This window comes from Neoarius graeffei, chromosome 18 (genome assembly GCF_027579695.1).
Source record: "Neoarius graeffei isolate fNeoGra1 chromosome 18, fNeoGra1.pri, whole genome shotgun sequence".
NCBI lineage: Eukaryota > Metazoa > Chordata > Actinopteri > Siluriformes > Ariidae > Neoarius > Neoarius graeffei.
In genome coordinates, this window is record NC_083586.1 from 30,315,673 (window position 1) to 30,330,572 (window position 14,900).

The 14,900-nt window shown below is 41.5% G+C and overlaps 1 protein-coding gene across 1 annotated transcript; it reads right to left on the minus strand.

The window, feature by feature from the left end:
* Nucleotides 1–7,600: 7,600 nt before the first annotated feature.
* Nucleotides 7,601–14,429, minus strand: grk1a (G protein-coupled receptor kinase 1 a). The gene is made up of 7 exons (XM_060899481.1): nucleotides 13,670–14,429; nucleotides 10,924–11,051; nucleotides 10,622–10,779; nucleotides 10,336–10,419; nucleotides 9,943–10,067; nucleotides 8,339–8,540; nucleotides 7,601–7,982 (listed from the first exon to the last, which is right to left on the minus strand). The coding sequence occupies exons 1-7, from the start codon at nucleotides 14,369–14,371 to the stop codon at nucleotides 7,690–7,692; spliced, it is 1,692 nt and encodes a 563-aa protein (XP_060755464.1). The 5' UTR covers nucleotides 14,372–14,429; the 3' UTR covers nucleotides 7,601–7,689.
* Nucleotides 14,430–14,900: the final 471 nt, after the last annotated feature.

The following is a 14,900-nucleotide window of genomic DNA, read 5'->3' on the forward strand; positions in this document are numbered from 1 at the left end:
GTTGTTTTCGTTTGCACCTGCAGCCTGTACCAATCTTTAACCTGATTTGACTCCAGTCATTTTGAATCATGTATTGTACGCTCTGAATGCTGTGTTGTTCATGACGTATAACTTATATGTTTTGATTCTTCCTGAATTGACCATTCATACTGGAAAATTTGGCTCGGTTGATACAAAACATGAGAAGCGTGAGATGTACTGCCCAATAGAAAATGATGAAGTGGTGATGACGACATGACATGTTAACCAGTGAGATTTTTTTTTTTGAGACTGTATCAAATGAGAACTTCGTGATTGAGTCGGTTTACTCTGCAGACCGAACTCGGCTTTTATTAACTGGTTTAATAAAAGTCTAAACTTTTCTGCAACCTCTTGGACTTTGAATCATTGTTGCTTGGAGAGTTTAAGTTTTGAGAGTTTTCACGACAAGGCCTGGGGTGCAGTCAGTGCTTTTTGTGAACTTTTCAAATATTAGGCTCATTATTCATATCTCCAATAATATTGTCTGTTTATTGGAGTCGTAATGCTTTTTATTTTTAAACTTTGCACTAACAGCAAGGACGGATTATGAAATCAAGGGCTCCTGGGCACGAAAGCCTCCTGGGCCCCTCAAGCCCCAGGCAATAAGCTACATTTTATGTATTTGAATGATTGTATGTTCGAATTAAACCATTTAATTCCAGTGACCAGTCAAACAGGTTAATATATACAAGAACTCAATATTAAACAAGACCTGGATGATGCTGGACTTCCACCACTGTACTAACAAAACTAAACATGGGCTCCTGGAGCCACCTAGATCTCAGTTTGAAAAACATTGGTTTCAATTTTTTTAAATTTGTACTAAAGGTCTTTTAAATCTGTTTTGGAGGTTATTTACAACTTCTATTTTTCTTAAAAAAGCCTTCACAATCATTGTCCACAGTAGGACACACTGCTTGATGTTTCACTAAATAAAACTATCTCAGGGGTAAACAAAAAATTGTGTGTAATATCATTACTAATATATAGGCTTAACTTGGTCATCATGTTTTGTTTTTTTTAACGGTAGTATGTCATAGTACAGTTAGGTCCATAAATATTTGGACAGACATTTTTCTCATTTTGGTTCTGTACATTACCACAATGAATTTTGAACAAAACAATTCAGATGCAGTTGAAGTTCAGACTTTCAGCTTTAATTCAGTGGGTTGAACAAAATGATTGCATAAAAATGTGAGGAACTAAAGCATTTTTTAAACACAATCCCTTCATTTCAGAGGCTTAAAAGTAATTGGACAAATTAAATAATTGTAAATAAAATGTTCATTTCTAATACTTGGTTGAAAACCCTTTGTTGGCAATGACTGCCTGAAGTCTTGAACTCATGGACATCACCAGACGCTGTGTTTCCTCCTTTTTAATGCTCTGCCAGGCCTTTACTGCAGCGGTTTTCAGTCGCTGTTTGTTTGTGGGCCTTTCTGTCTGAAGTTTAGTCTTTAACAAGTGAAATGCATGCTCAATTGGGTTGAGATCAGGTGACTGACTTGGCCATTCAAGAATATTCCACTTCTTTGCTTTTATAAACTCCTGGGTTGCTTTGGCTTTATGTTTTGGGTCATTGTCCATCTGTGTTATGAAACGCCAACCAATCAGTTTGGCTGGATTTGAGCACACAGTATGTCTCTGAATATCTCAGAATTCATCCGGCTGCTTCTGTCCTGTGTCACATCATCAATAAACACTAGTGACCCAGTGCCACTGGCAGCCATGCATGCCCAAGCCATCACACTGCCTCCGCCGTGTTTTACAGATGATGTGGTATGCTTTGGATCATGAGCTGTACCATGCCTTCACCATACTTTTTTCTTTCCATCATTCTGGTAGAGGTTGATCTTGGTTTCATCTGTCCAAAGAATGTTCTTCCAGAACTGTGCTGGCTTTTTTAGATGGTTTTTTTTTTTTTTTTTAGCAAAGTCCAATCTAGCCTTTTTATTCTTGAGGCTTATGAGTGGCTTGCACCATGCAGTGAACCCTCTGTATTTACTTTCATGCAGTCTTCTCTTTATGGTAGATTTGGATATTGATACGCCTACCTCCTGGAGAGTGTTGTTCACTTGGTTGGCTGTTGTAAAGGGGTTTCTCTTCACCATGGAAATTATTCTGCGATCATTCACCACTGTTGTCTTCTGTGGGCACCCAGGTCTTTTTGCATTGAGTTCACCAGTGCTTTCTTTCTTTCTTTCTCAGGATGTACCAAACTGTAGATTTTGCCACTCCTAATATTGTAGCAATTTCTCGGATGGGTTTTTTCTGTTTTCGCAGCTTAAGGATGGCTTGTTTCACCTGCATGGAGAGCTCCTTTGACCGCATGTTTTCTTCGCAGCAAAATCTTCCAAATGCAAGCACCACACCTCAAATCAACTCCAGGCCTTTTATCTGCTTAATTGAGAATGACATAACGAAGGAATTGCCCACACCTGCCCATGAAATAGCCTTTGAGTCAATTGTCCAATTACTTTTGGTCCCTTTAAAAACAGGGTGGCACATGTTACGGAGCTGAAACTCCTAAACCCCTCATCCAATTTTAATGTGGATACCCTCAAATGAAAGCTGAAAGTCTGGACTTTATGTCCATTATATAATTATAACCTGAATATGTTTCAGTAAACAGGTAAAAAAAACAAAATTTGTGTCAGTGTCCAAATATATATGGACCTAACTGTATATTTAAGCATCAATATAAATGTATTTGAATGAAATAAATCCACAAACTCGGCACATTTCTGTCAAAATATTTATTTGAATAAATGTGATACCTACTGTATAATTCAAAAAATTATTAATTATAATATTTGCACAATCAACATTCATTCACAGGTTTTTACACAAAAGGATGGTCTAAGATGGCTGAAATAAGCTTATCTGGGCAATGATCACTCTGCAAACCATAAAACTATGAAAAGCACAAGCATTTCCTGTATAATTAGTCATCAGCATCCTTCCCCCCCCCATTTTCCAGCTGGATTAAATAACCAGCCAAAACCCTTAGATATCCATACGGTGAATTATTACAGGAGATGAAATTAATTCACTAAGGTTGATAAATTAACCTTCATGTCTTTCTCAGCTTTGATGCAATATGTTAATTAGGATATTCAGAATAAACACAGAAAATACAGCAACATGATGACAGTCCATACATTAAATAACAGTTACTTCTTTATCCCTGTAAACTCCTAACTCTTGTATCTGAATGAGGGAATCAAGCTAGATAAGCATGACCGGGTGCTCTGTTATTTAGAAAATAATCAACACACCATATAACAGCACATCCTGAAATATTTTATTCCTCTTACACCAATCCTTTAAACAGTTTATAGTTACATTTAAATTGTTGTGAGACAAGTTCATTCCTGTTATCACTATATTAGAACAGCTATAAACCATTTCCCCCCCCCATCTTGTCAAACCAGGAAGGACAGAGCCCTCGGTCCTGAAAATGTTCCCATTGGGGAAAACTGACAGAATAATATGTTTTTTCATGTTAAATAACACACTGATTAGTTTGTTTATTACTAGTATTATATTATGTTTGGTGTCTGCCATATTAAGTCCCTGTCAATGAGGTGTTACTATAGAAATAATAATGTGCTATACAACCGCAAATCAGAAAAAGTTGGGATGGTATGGAAAATGCAACTCTCAAAAAAAAAAATCGAAATTGACTTTGATTTGTATTTCTTTGCAGACAGCATGAACCCTCATTTGTTAATATACATCAATTCCTGCATTTCAGGCCTACAACACATTCCAAAAAAATGTTGTAACAGGGGCAATTTAGGGCTAGTAATGAGATAAAAATTAAATAATGGTGCGGTTTGAAACAAGTGATTGTAATCATAATTTGATACAAAATCATTAATATCGTTAAATGATTCAAAGAATCTGGAGGAATTTCGGTGCATAAAGGGCAAGGGCTCAAGCCTAATCCGAACACCCATGATCTCTGATCCCTCAGATGGCACTGAATCAAGAACCGTCGTTCACCTATAGCTGATAATAACCACATGGGGCTTGTGATTATTTTCGCAAACCTTTGTCAAGCTCTACAATACAGAGTTATATCCACAAATGCCAGTTAAAACTTTACTGTACAAAAAGGAAGCCTTATGTTAACCGTGTCCAGAAGTGCAGTCACCTTTTCTGGGCTTGGACACATCTGGGATGGACCATCACACAGTGGAAATGTGTATTGTGGTCAGATGAATCGGTATTCCAGGTCTTTTTTTGGAGGAAATGGACACCGTGTGCTCTAGACCAAAGACAAAAAAGGACCATCCAGACTGTTACCAGGAACAAGTCCAAAAGCCAGGGTCTGTCATGGTATGGGGTTGTATCAGTGCCTTCGGCAAAGGTAACTTACACTTCTGTGATGGAAAAGTACATTGAGAAACATTTGCTGCCTTCAAGACGACATCTTTTCCAGGGACATTTCAACAAGACATTGCAAAACCACATTCAGCACACATTACAAAGGCATGGCTGTAGAAGAAGAGGGTGCCTGTCCCCTCTGTCCCCAATAGAGAATCTCATCTCATCATCTCTAGCCACTTTATCCTTCTACAGGGTCACAGGCAAGCTGGAGCCTATCCCAGCTGACTACGGGCGAAAGGCGGGGTACACCCTGGACAAGTCGCCAGGTCATCACAGGGCTGACACATAGACACACACAACCATTCACACTCACATTCACACCTACGGTCAATTTAGAGTCACCAGTTAACCTAACCTGCATGTCTTTGGACTGTGGGGGAAACCGGAGCACCCGGAGGAAACCCACGCGGACACGGGGAGAACATGCAAACTCCGCACAGAAAGGCCCTCGCCGGCCACGGGGCTCGAACCCGGACCTTCTTGCTGTGAGGCGACAGCGCTTGCCACTACACCACCGTGCCGCCCCCAATAGAGAATGTGTGGTGAATTTTGAAATGAAAAATATGACAATGACAACCCCGTCCTGTTGCACACCTTAAGACCTGTTTGCAGGAAGAATGGGACAAAACACCTGAAACACTTCATCACTTGGTGTCTTCAGTCCCTAAACATCTTTTAAGTGTTGTGAGAAGGAATAGCAACATTACAAAGTGGTAAAAGATTTACTGTCCAAACTTTCTTGAAATGTGTTACAAGAATCAAAATTGAAATGTGTTTATTTTGAAAAAAGTCAATAAAATTCATGGAGGTAAAACAGAGTAATGCGCAGTTGGATAGTTTTCACTGCAATACAGGTCAAAGATTATTTACAAATCACTGTTTTCAGTTTTAATTTCAACATACCGTCCCAACTTTTCCTGATTTGGGGTTGCAAGTAGGTGCATTAATAATAAACACTGGTGATAGTGACAGTGTTTTCTAGAAAGACATTCATCCCATATCACTTCTCTTCCTGGAACCTACTTGCCAAGTGCCTACTGGGTGACCATAGAATTGTATTTCACTCCTTCTGTACTGCCAGGTAAGGTGTCAGGTAAGGTGTCTAACTGCCAGGTAAGGTGTCTAACATCTGGATACACTCTGCCACAGTGTAGTGAGGAACTGACTCACCTATGGCTGTCTTTGAGCATTGGGCAGTGCACCAGATCCAATCGACAGAGCATTTATGGAAGTGTTACCATTTGAGAGTATTTCAGGGGATCTAGCCCACAGGCACAGCTGGCCTGACCAGGGGTACAACAGCTCATCCATTCATCTGAGATGACAAATCTGCCTGGGGAAGGAGCTGGCAGGATGTCCCAACCACTAGCATGGTTTCACTGATTATTCTTGTGCCCTGAACAGAACTGTGTGGATTGGTTGCTGAATTCTGTGTAGCATGGACAGAATCAGCAAAGGAAGTGGGAACGTACATGTTGTCCCTGAGGACCTTTCCACTCCTCTAAGGAAAATGAGTCAACAAGGTGTCAGCAAAGAAGTCCACCTATCCTTGACCAAAATTTTCTCAGATCTGCTGCACCAACTCTGGGTGCAAGCATGACTCTTTTGGGCATATGCGCTGCCCCAAGGGCTTGTCTAGCACGTCAGGAAGAATGCAAACTTCAGTAGGTAAATGCATTTTGACTTCACATCGATGGTCCATATGCCTCCTGTGATATCCGGTGAAGGGCGTATCCATGGTGATCATCTCTTTCCAATAGGGAACCACTCCCAGGCGTATGCCTTTTGTGAGAAAGGCTTCGCATTTTCTGTAGGGCAGGGTCTGTGTCCTTTTCACTGAGATGAGAATGCATCTTCTGTTGATCAAGCCTGGGGTTCAGCCACATGCCCTTGATCTCAGTTCTAACAGGCCCAAGGGAATGGGAATGGCTGCGATCAACAATTTCAGCACCCTGAATAGAAACTGTGTTCACATGTACAGTAGCAACCCACTTGCAAATTGCTGGCAAGCATTGTGATGTCTGTGAGATGCTGTGGTGCAAGTCACACAGATGCCCTTACCAGTCTTTTGGCTACATGAACTGAACAACATTTGATCACGCCATCATGCAAAAGGAGAGGACTGTCAGGAACCAAGTCAGCCTAGAATAGGGCAAGGGCTAGCTTCATTTTCTGAAAGAGAAAATACATTGAGGGCGGCATGGTGGTGTAGTGGTTAGTACTGTCGCTTCACAGCAAGAAGGTTCTGGGTTTGAGCCCAGCGGCCAACAGGGGCCTTTCTGTGTGGAGTTTGCATGTTCTCCCTGTGTCTGCGTGGGTTTCCTCCGGGTGCTCCGGTTTCCCCCACAGTCCAAAGACATGCAGGTTAGGCTAATTGGTGGCTCTAAATCAGGGGTGTCCAAACTGATCCATAAAGGGCCGTGTGGCTGCAGGTTTTCATTCCAGCCATGCAGCAGCACACCTGATTTGGCTTATTCAATCAACTGACACACCCACCCTTTAATCAAAGGTGGGTGTGGCTGCAAGTATTTGACTGTGTGAAGACAGTTCAGTTGATTGAATGAGCCAAGTCAGGTGTGCTGCTGCATGGCTGGAATGAAAACCTGCAGCCACACGGCCCTTTATGGATCAGTTTGGACACCCCTGCTCTAAATTGACCGTAGGTGTGAATGAGAGCATGAATGGTTGTTTGTCTTCATGTGTCAGCCCTGCGATGATCTGATGATTTGTCCAGGGTGTACCCCATCTCTCGCCCATAGTCAGCTGGGATCGGCTCCAGTTTGCCCACGACCCTGCACAGGATAAGCGGCTACAGATAATGGATGGATTGAAAATACATTGAGTAGACCATGCAAATATTACGTCATTTGTTGAAGGTCTCAGTTTGTGTACACATCTGCATGAGAGGACATCCAGGTGTCAGGACACTGCCCTTGGTGGGGTGAAATACAACCTGTGAATTGCCTTGCATCTGGCACTACTGTCAGAAAACTACATTATTTAACACCTTCTGACCAAACAGAATCAAAATTTCAACAGCTCTGTGGTACAAGTGTTACTCATCAATGCAAACCACTGTTCATCTGTTCAAAGCTTGTTTGAACAAGTTAATGCTTGTTAAAAGCTGCCTCTGCAGTTCATTTTTTGTTGATGAAAACATAACATGAAATAACTTCATCCTTCTGGTCATTCCTGAATCTCTTTATGTCCAGTCATCAACCCAATCAGAGAGTATTAAGGAAAGGGGAAAGAGTTCTCTTTATATCGAAGCCTTTATGATATGGTACAAGTGGAAGACTTTGGAGGCTGCTCCAGGATAGACTCGCGCCGCAGATCGTCAGGCACGGTGCCACCACGACCCCAAACATTCAGCTCGCCACAGATTCCTGTCTCAATCATCTCCTCCTGCCAGGGAATGGAGATGTTTCCAGAGGCAAACTCATCGAAAAACTCCTTATCCATGTCTTCCAGGTTAACCCCTTTCACAGTGGAGAATGCACCTACATCATCAAGGTCCTTGGCATACACAGTTTTCGAATCAGGGACAAATGGAGGTGGCAGAATCCCTATGAGAACACAGGAGACAACTTAGTGTGGAAGCACTTGTGGACGAAAAAAAAACTTTAATCCATCTACCTCAGCAAAATGACTTCACTATATCGTAAAAGAAGCAGTCTGTGAATTTTAGAGCCCTATGTTGGCTGCCAGATGAATCAGATCCCCACTGAAAACCCCTTCCCTCCAACTGACCCCACACCCTTGGCTAGAACTTCCTGTCAGAGAAGCACACAGCTCAGTGTCTTTCTTCCAACTCGGAACAAGCCTAGTTCTAGACTAGAAATACATGAACACGAGTCTCCCTCAAGTGTCCTTTAAAAAAATAAAAATAAAACAAAATATCACTGTTACTGTCCTATCATACCTGCATTCAGCTTCCTCCAGTTGAGGCTGCCAAAGAAAGGGTGCGCACGCAACTCATCACAAGTCCCATTCTTGAAGCCCATCCTCTTGTCCACTTCCTTGGCTAGCAAGGCCTCACATATGGACTTTGCGTTCTCACTGAACTTCTCCGTGTAGGTTACTGGGTCATTCAGGATGCGTTTCTTCACCTCTTTATTCTCCACCTGTGTAAAAGAGGTCATTTTTTCAATTAGTATGCAAAAAAAAAAAAAGAATAGTAACGGACATCTTTTTGTGATACTAAATGTAAAGAGGTTCCACAAAAACTGAAAGTTGAGATCATTTTGATGAACACTAAATGTAATTTTAGAAAATGCCCAACACATTGAGAGAAGTATTCTACAACATACTTGTACTATTCTCCAGAAATGAATTCAGGTTTAGGAGCTTTTGATACCCCCACCAGGAGGAGCTCCTCACCTAAAAAGTTTGAATTTTAAACATAAGAGTGGAATTTCAACTCAGTCAGTTTGAAATCAATTTAAAATTAATCTGATCAGCATATTCTTACAAGTCAGGGTTTGGTTCCCCAGCTCGAATGCACTTCCTAAACAGTGAAATCTCAAAACTGTGCTGGATTCTTTATTTAGCTCTTGTGACCATGGATCCTGGGCACCACGGTGGTGTAGTGGTTAGCACCGTCACCTCACAGCAAGAAGGTTCTGGGTTTGAGCCAGTGGCTGACGGAGGCCTTTCTGTATGGAGTTTGCATGTTCTCCCCGTGTCTGCGTGGGTTTCCTTCCACAGACCAAAAGCAGGTTAGGCTAATTGGTGGCTCTAAATTGACCGTAGGTGTGAATGCGAGTGTGAACGGTTGTCTGTGTCTATGTGTCAGCCCTGCGATAACCTGGCAACTTGTCCAGGGTGTACCCCGCCTCTCGCCCATAGTCAGCTGGGATAGGCTCTGAACAGGATAAGCGATTACAGATAATGGATGGACCATGGATTCCTCACCCAGTGCATTTGATTTGAGGAAAAGAGAAAAAAAAAACCCTACCTCTGATCACTCATTTTGTGGTCAGGCAGTGATGATGAAATGATTCAGTGTGAAATCAAGTTTACATAATTTCCCAAAAGTCATCAAAAATACTTGATATGGTGAAAGTCTATTTTCGTGGTGAATTGATCGTCATGTACGATGTCATCAGTAGTTCTCTCCATTAGTTTATTGTATACCTTTATTTTATAGATCTTGATGTACATGCATATGTACTTTTTTTTTTAAAGAACTCTCCTTTATTGGTCAGTTCATTAAAAAAAAAAATCAACCAAGATTTAAATAAATAAATAAATAAAATAATTGAGATTGTGGAGGAGATAGACTTCCTTTATTCTTTGGATCTCCAGTGCAAAAACTAAAGCAGCAACTATTTAAACAGCAAACATCAACTACCTTTTGGTGCAAGTGGAAAACTGTGAAAAACAATTTTTTTTTCCTTGACCCATTCCCTGAAACTGTGTGGATCTAGGAATCACAAGACAAATACAGTTCTTGTATTTGTACCATTTAAGATTAGGATGAGGTTAAATGTGTGTCTTTAATACAACCAAAATGTAATTGGTCACCTTTTCTCCTCGAGTCCTGAAGGGACCTTTGGCAGCAATGAACTCGTACACAGTGACCCCAAGAGTAAAATAATCTACAGAGTAGTCATACTCTTCTCCTTTCAGCAACTCGGGGGCCATGAATCCTGAATTCAGAATCGAAAAAAACGTCAAAAAGGTCAGAAATGTTCTCATACATTCCTAGAATGACCTTACCAACATGATTTTCATATCTAGGACTGCTAGAATGGTGTTATTGCAAATCAACTGGGTTCACTGGACTCTTCTGGCCAGGTATGCATATGCATGCTCACAATCAAATCAATCATACAACCATTTACACCCAGGATCCAGAGCAACAAAACAGCAAAGGGAGATTGAGATTTGTGCACCAACTGGAACTTCAGAACACACCCGGAGTCCCAGCATAGCCTTTCGTCTTCTCCTGGTCGTCTGCTAACTCCACAGCCAAACCAAGGTCAGAGATACGCACATTACCTTTGAACAAACATCAGCACAATGGCAAACAAACGTCAAAGATTATACCCCTGGTTAAAACAACAACCACTGCCATGTTTATACAGAATTACAAAAGCATTAAGTGTACTATATACGTCACAGATCGCAACCGTCACTCATTTCTAGTAGCAATTTGGGGGGGGGGGGGGGGGGAGGAAAAAAAAAAGACTGCCATTTTCACCTTCATTGTCAAGAAGAACATTTTCAGGTTTCAGATCTCTGTAGATGATTTTCTTCTGATGAAGGTGCTCCAACCCTTGAATGATCTGAGCTGCATAATAACATGCCCTGGGCTCATCAAAGCCTGGATTATTTTCATCTACGTTATAAATGTGGTACCTGAGAACAAAGTAAGCACAAAATCTCATTTGAGGTATTCTTTAAGCACCTTCAAGGCATATTAGCAGGACAATAATGCTAAGACGTTGGTGTATATATAAAGTCTTGAATATGTATAGAAGTTCTTGAGGACTGGATTTTAACCTCAGGTCTCCTCCATTCATGATGGTCATGACCAGACAAAGTTCTGTTTTGGTCTGGAAGGCGTAGGCCAGGGAAACAATGAATCGACTATGAACACGAGCCAGAATCCTTTTCTCCACCATGGCACCCTAGACAAGACCAACATATTCAAATTACAAATTGTTTCCATGTCACATTTGAATGGAATGTTTTCAGTAGGTGCAAAATTAAAACAAGTACCCCAAAACCTGTAAGACCAGAGATGACTGAGTAAATGCAAGCTGTCACTCTGTCAGAAATGACTTGATATCACTCTAGCATTTGGTTACAATGTTGGTCATAGGTTCAAGTTTCTTGCTGCATAAAATGTCCATTATACAATTATGTACCACACGACCAATAGTATTATGCTAATCCTTTCATTACTTGGTATTTTCTGATTACTATAGGTCCCTCCAACGCCAGGATCTGGTCTTTCCAGGGAATCTCCTGTCCCAGTACTACCCAGCTCTTGAGACGCATGGGTGTGGTGCCAATCTCTATTTCAGTAGCCTTTGGCCTCTCGTCTATTATATATAGCCAGGGTTATAGTGGGGGGCTGGTCCTCTGGTAACCATGAGAGTTTGACTCCCTACTCACATGCGTGTTGGAGCCTGTCTTGCCAGATGGTAGTAGGTACCATTTTTATGATGGTATGACATTACCACAAGTACAACAGGCAGACATGCTAACTACTAGGCCAACTAGCTGTTGATTAGTGTATAACATGTTAAAAAATAATCAAATATTAGCATGTGGTGGGCAAACATGAAAGATCTACTTTCTTAATGTAGAGCTCTTAGACAGGTCTGATCCATATTTAACAATGTTGAAGATAGCACCTGACTCACTAGGATAAATTTTTAAAATTATTATTAGCCTTTTATTACCTAATTCTCATAGTGTTACTTCAAGCAATGCATTATTGCTAAAATACAATTGCTTAATTTTTTTCCCCATTTTGAATAATACTTTTTAGTTGACAATTCCCAAAGGTTACTCGGATTCCTCCGATGGATGTACAATTGAAAATTCACCATGAATTTTCAATGGGGTTGAAGTCAAGAGACTGGCTAGTCTTCAGGAGTTATTTTGGATGGATGCTTGGTGTTTCCGTCCTGTTGAAACATCCATTTTCTCCCCAGATTCAGTTTTTTGGCTGCTGAAATTATCTTCTCCTCTAATATGTCCTGTTTGGAGAGAAGCAGCCTCCTTACTTCACTGTAGATATGGTATTCTTGGGAATCACACACGCAACCCTTCTTTCTCCAAATATCACCAAATATTGCCAGTGTTTTATGTTTGTCTCATCTGACCAGAGCACTTTGTTCTAAAAGTTTTGATTTGCCCAAATGCATTTTAGATGTGCATGTTCGTGCGGTTTCTTTTTTTGAGCAGTAGTATTGTGCGGGGTGCAACTCACTTCTTATTGTTCTCTATGTAACTGGTGTTCCTGCTGCTTTCAGGTTGTCCTGCAACTCTTTTCTATCTAACCGCTGGCTTCTCTCTTACCTTAGCTGATCGTTCGTCTGAGGGAAGGTTGTTAAGTCTTGCATGGTGCTCTTGTCTACGGCTGAATTTTTAAGGCATCATGAACTTTTCATCTGCATATTATCATGTCTTGTTTAACAGGAAGCTCCTTCACCTTCCCCATGATTGTGACTTGTGTAAAAATCTTCCCAGACAATGGCAACATCTTTTATAATTGAACCTGATGCAATTTGCACAAGAACATGATTTATTTTCATGTAACCTTAACACATACTATATTTTTTTAATCTATAGTATCGCCCCCCCGGCAGCACGGTGGTGTAGTGGTTAGCGCTGTCGCCTCACAGCAAGAAGGTCCTGGGTTCGAGCCCCGGGGCCGGCGAGGGCCTTTCTGTGCGGAGTTTGCATGTTCTCCCCATGTCCGCGTGGGTTTCCTCCGGGTGCTCCGGTTTCCCCCACAGTCCAAAGACATGCAGGTTAGGTTAACTGGTGACTCTAAATTGACCGTAGGTGTGAATGTGAGTGTGAATGGTTGTCTATGTGTCAGCCCTGTGATGACCTGGCGACTTGTCCAGGGTGTACCCCGCCTTTTGCCCGTAGTCAGCTGGGATAGGCTCCAGCTTGCCTGCGACCCTGTAGAAGGATAAAGCGGCTAGAGATAATGAGATGAGATCTTTCCCCCCCTTTATATTGTTTTAAAATGTTATGAACACACCCATTTGTATAAGTAAAGAAAAAAGGTGTATGTAAATTTAAAGTGGATAATGTGAACTGGAAGTATTTTAAATAAAAAAGGTGTCCGAATACCCATTTCCTATCACTAACAGTATGGTAAAAGTGCAACACTTGATAAGGGGCTTAATTACTGACAGGATAGTAGGCCACATTGAAATCCACAGTAGTGAGTCTTATGCAACTAAGCGGCTCTTGTAATCTGAGTAACAAGGACATTCAGCTGAAGGTGAAAGACTGTACGAGTTGTGTTGGATTTTGGTATATTTACCACTGAATAAGTACATTGACTGGTTTAGACAAGGAGGACATTTCCTAATATAATAGAACAGACGTGTTGTATGTATGGCTTATACACAATGCCCTTTTACCAGAAAAATTACTTGTCAAGTCCATAATTTATCATTCTGTGTTCTTACAGACTCAACGGTTCAGTACTTCCCTGTAAAACCTTAAACCCCATTAATCCAAATCATTTTTGCTTTGTTTTTTTTTGTTTTTTTACCTCATAGCCTTTCCTCTTCTTTAGTCTTTTCTTATTCAACTTCTTGCAGGCGTACATCTTTCCTGTGGCCCTCATCTGACAGGCAGACACCTCACCAAAGCCCCCCTTGCCAAGCACACGGAAGTCCAGGAACCAGTCCTCACCAATGGGCTGCATCTCCAGCCACTTCCACTGCAGGAACCTCTTGAAGTACATGGTCTCCAGGTAGAAGGTATATGGGACCTCCTTAAGGAAATCAAGAACGCAGGCTAGAATGTCAACAAACAAGTCATCTGAAGCATCCTCATGCCGCTCTTTCACCTTGGTGATATCATTTTCAGGCAGAAAGGGACAGAAGTACTTGGCTGCAGGGTCCATGTAGCGTTGGAGGATCTTTGCAGCCTTACTAACACGATCCTTGTCCTCAGCAGTGTCGTATTCCTCCACATCCTTCCATAAGCGACACGGCCCCTTGTACTCATTAGCCGTTTCTAGGTATTCCTGGAACAGGCGCTTGCCAATGGGTTGTTCGACACAGATACTGTTAAACTGGAGGTCCAGTGTCTCCCTAAGGCCCTCGCATACTGTGATGTGAGGTAGTTTGAGCTTGGCATGGTACTTTTTGTCCCGATTTGCTGCTGGGTTCGCTGTGCCGTCGAAGCTTCCACGGGCTGAAATGTATGCAGAGTTGGCTACCACTGTTGTAAGACCACCAATATCCATGGTGTCAAATCAATGGGTGGACTTGTTTGGTTGATGCAATTAATTGAGCAGAAAAACAACTATTCTGGTTCAGTCCTTGAGCATTGGCACTCAGTGCTTCTCTCCAAATAGACTGTGTGCCAATAAAGGAGGCAAAGGGAAGTCGATTGGATAACCAGACATCAAAATCCAGGGGACTCAGGATCCTGGAGAAATTGTACCTTGAAGGATTCAGGCAGAGAAAGTGTCTGCAGAATCCAGCTTGGGGCTTTGGCCAGACAGTAGCATGAAAGACTAAGCCCTATGGCACAGACACTCATGCACCCAGATATGCCTGTCTCATCAGCTTTCATAAAGCCTTTATCTCCTAACTCCATAATACCTTCCCCATGTTAACCCTTGAGCACTCAACTTTCAAACAGAAAATATGGGTAAAATCAAAATCACTAATACTTAAAAACAGACAGCAAAATGCCTTGCTTTATGACATTACTTCATAACAATATCTGGCCTTTATGAGGCACACTTGACCCCTGGAGAAGATTATCTT

Coding starts and splice junctions, on each gene's coding strand:
- grk1a (XM_060899481.1), bottom strand. CDS start 14,371: ATGGATATTGGTGGTCTTACAACAGTGGTAGCCAACTCTGCATACATT. Junction 10,780..10,923: donor ATGAATGGAGGAGACCTGAG/GTTAAAATCCAG, acceptor CTTTGTTCTCAG/GTACCACATTTATAACGTAG. Junction 8,541..9,942: donor TCAGGACTCGAGGAGAAAAG/GTGACCAATTAC, acceptor TCTTTTACACAG/GTGGAGAATAAAGAGGTGAA.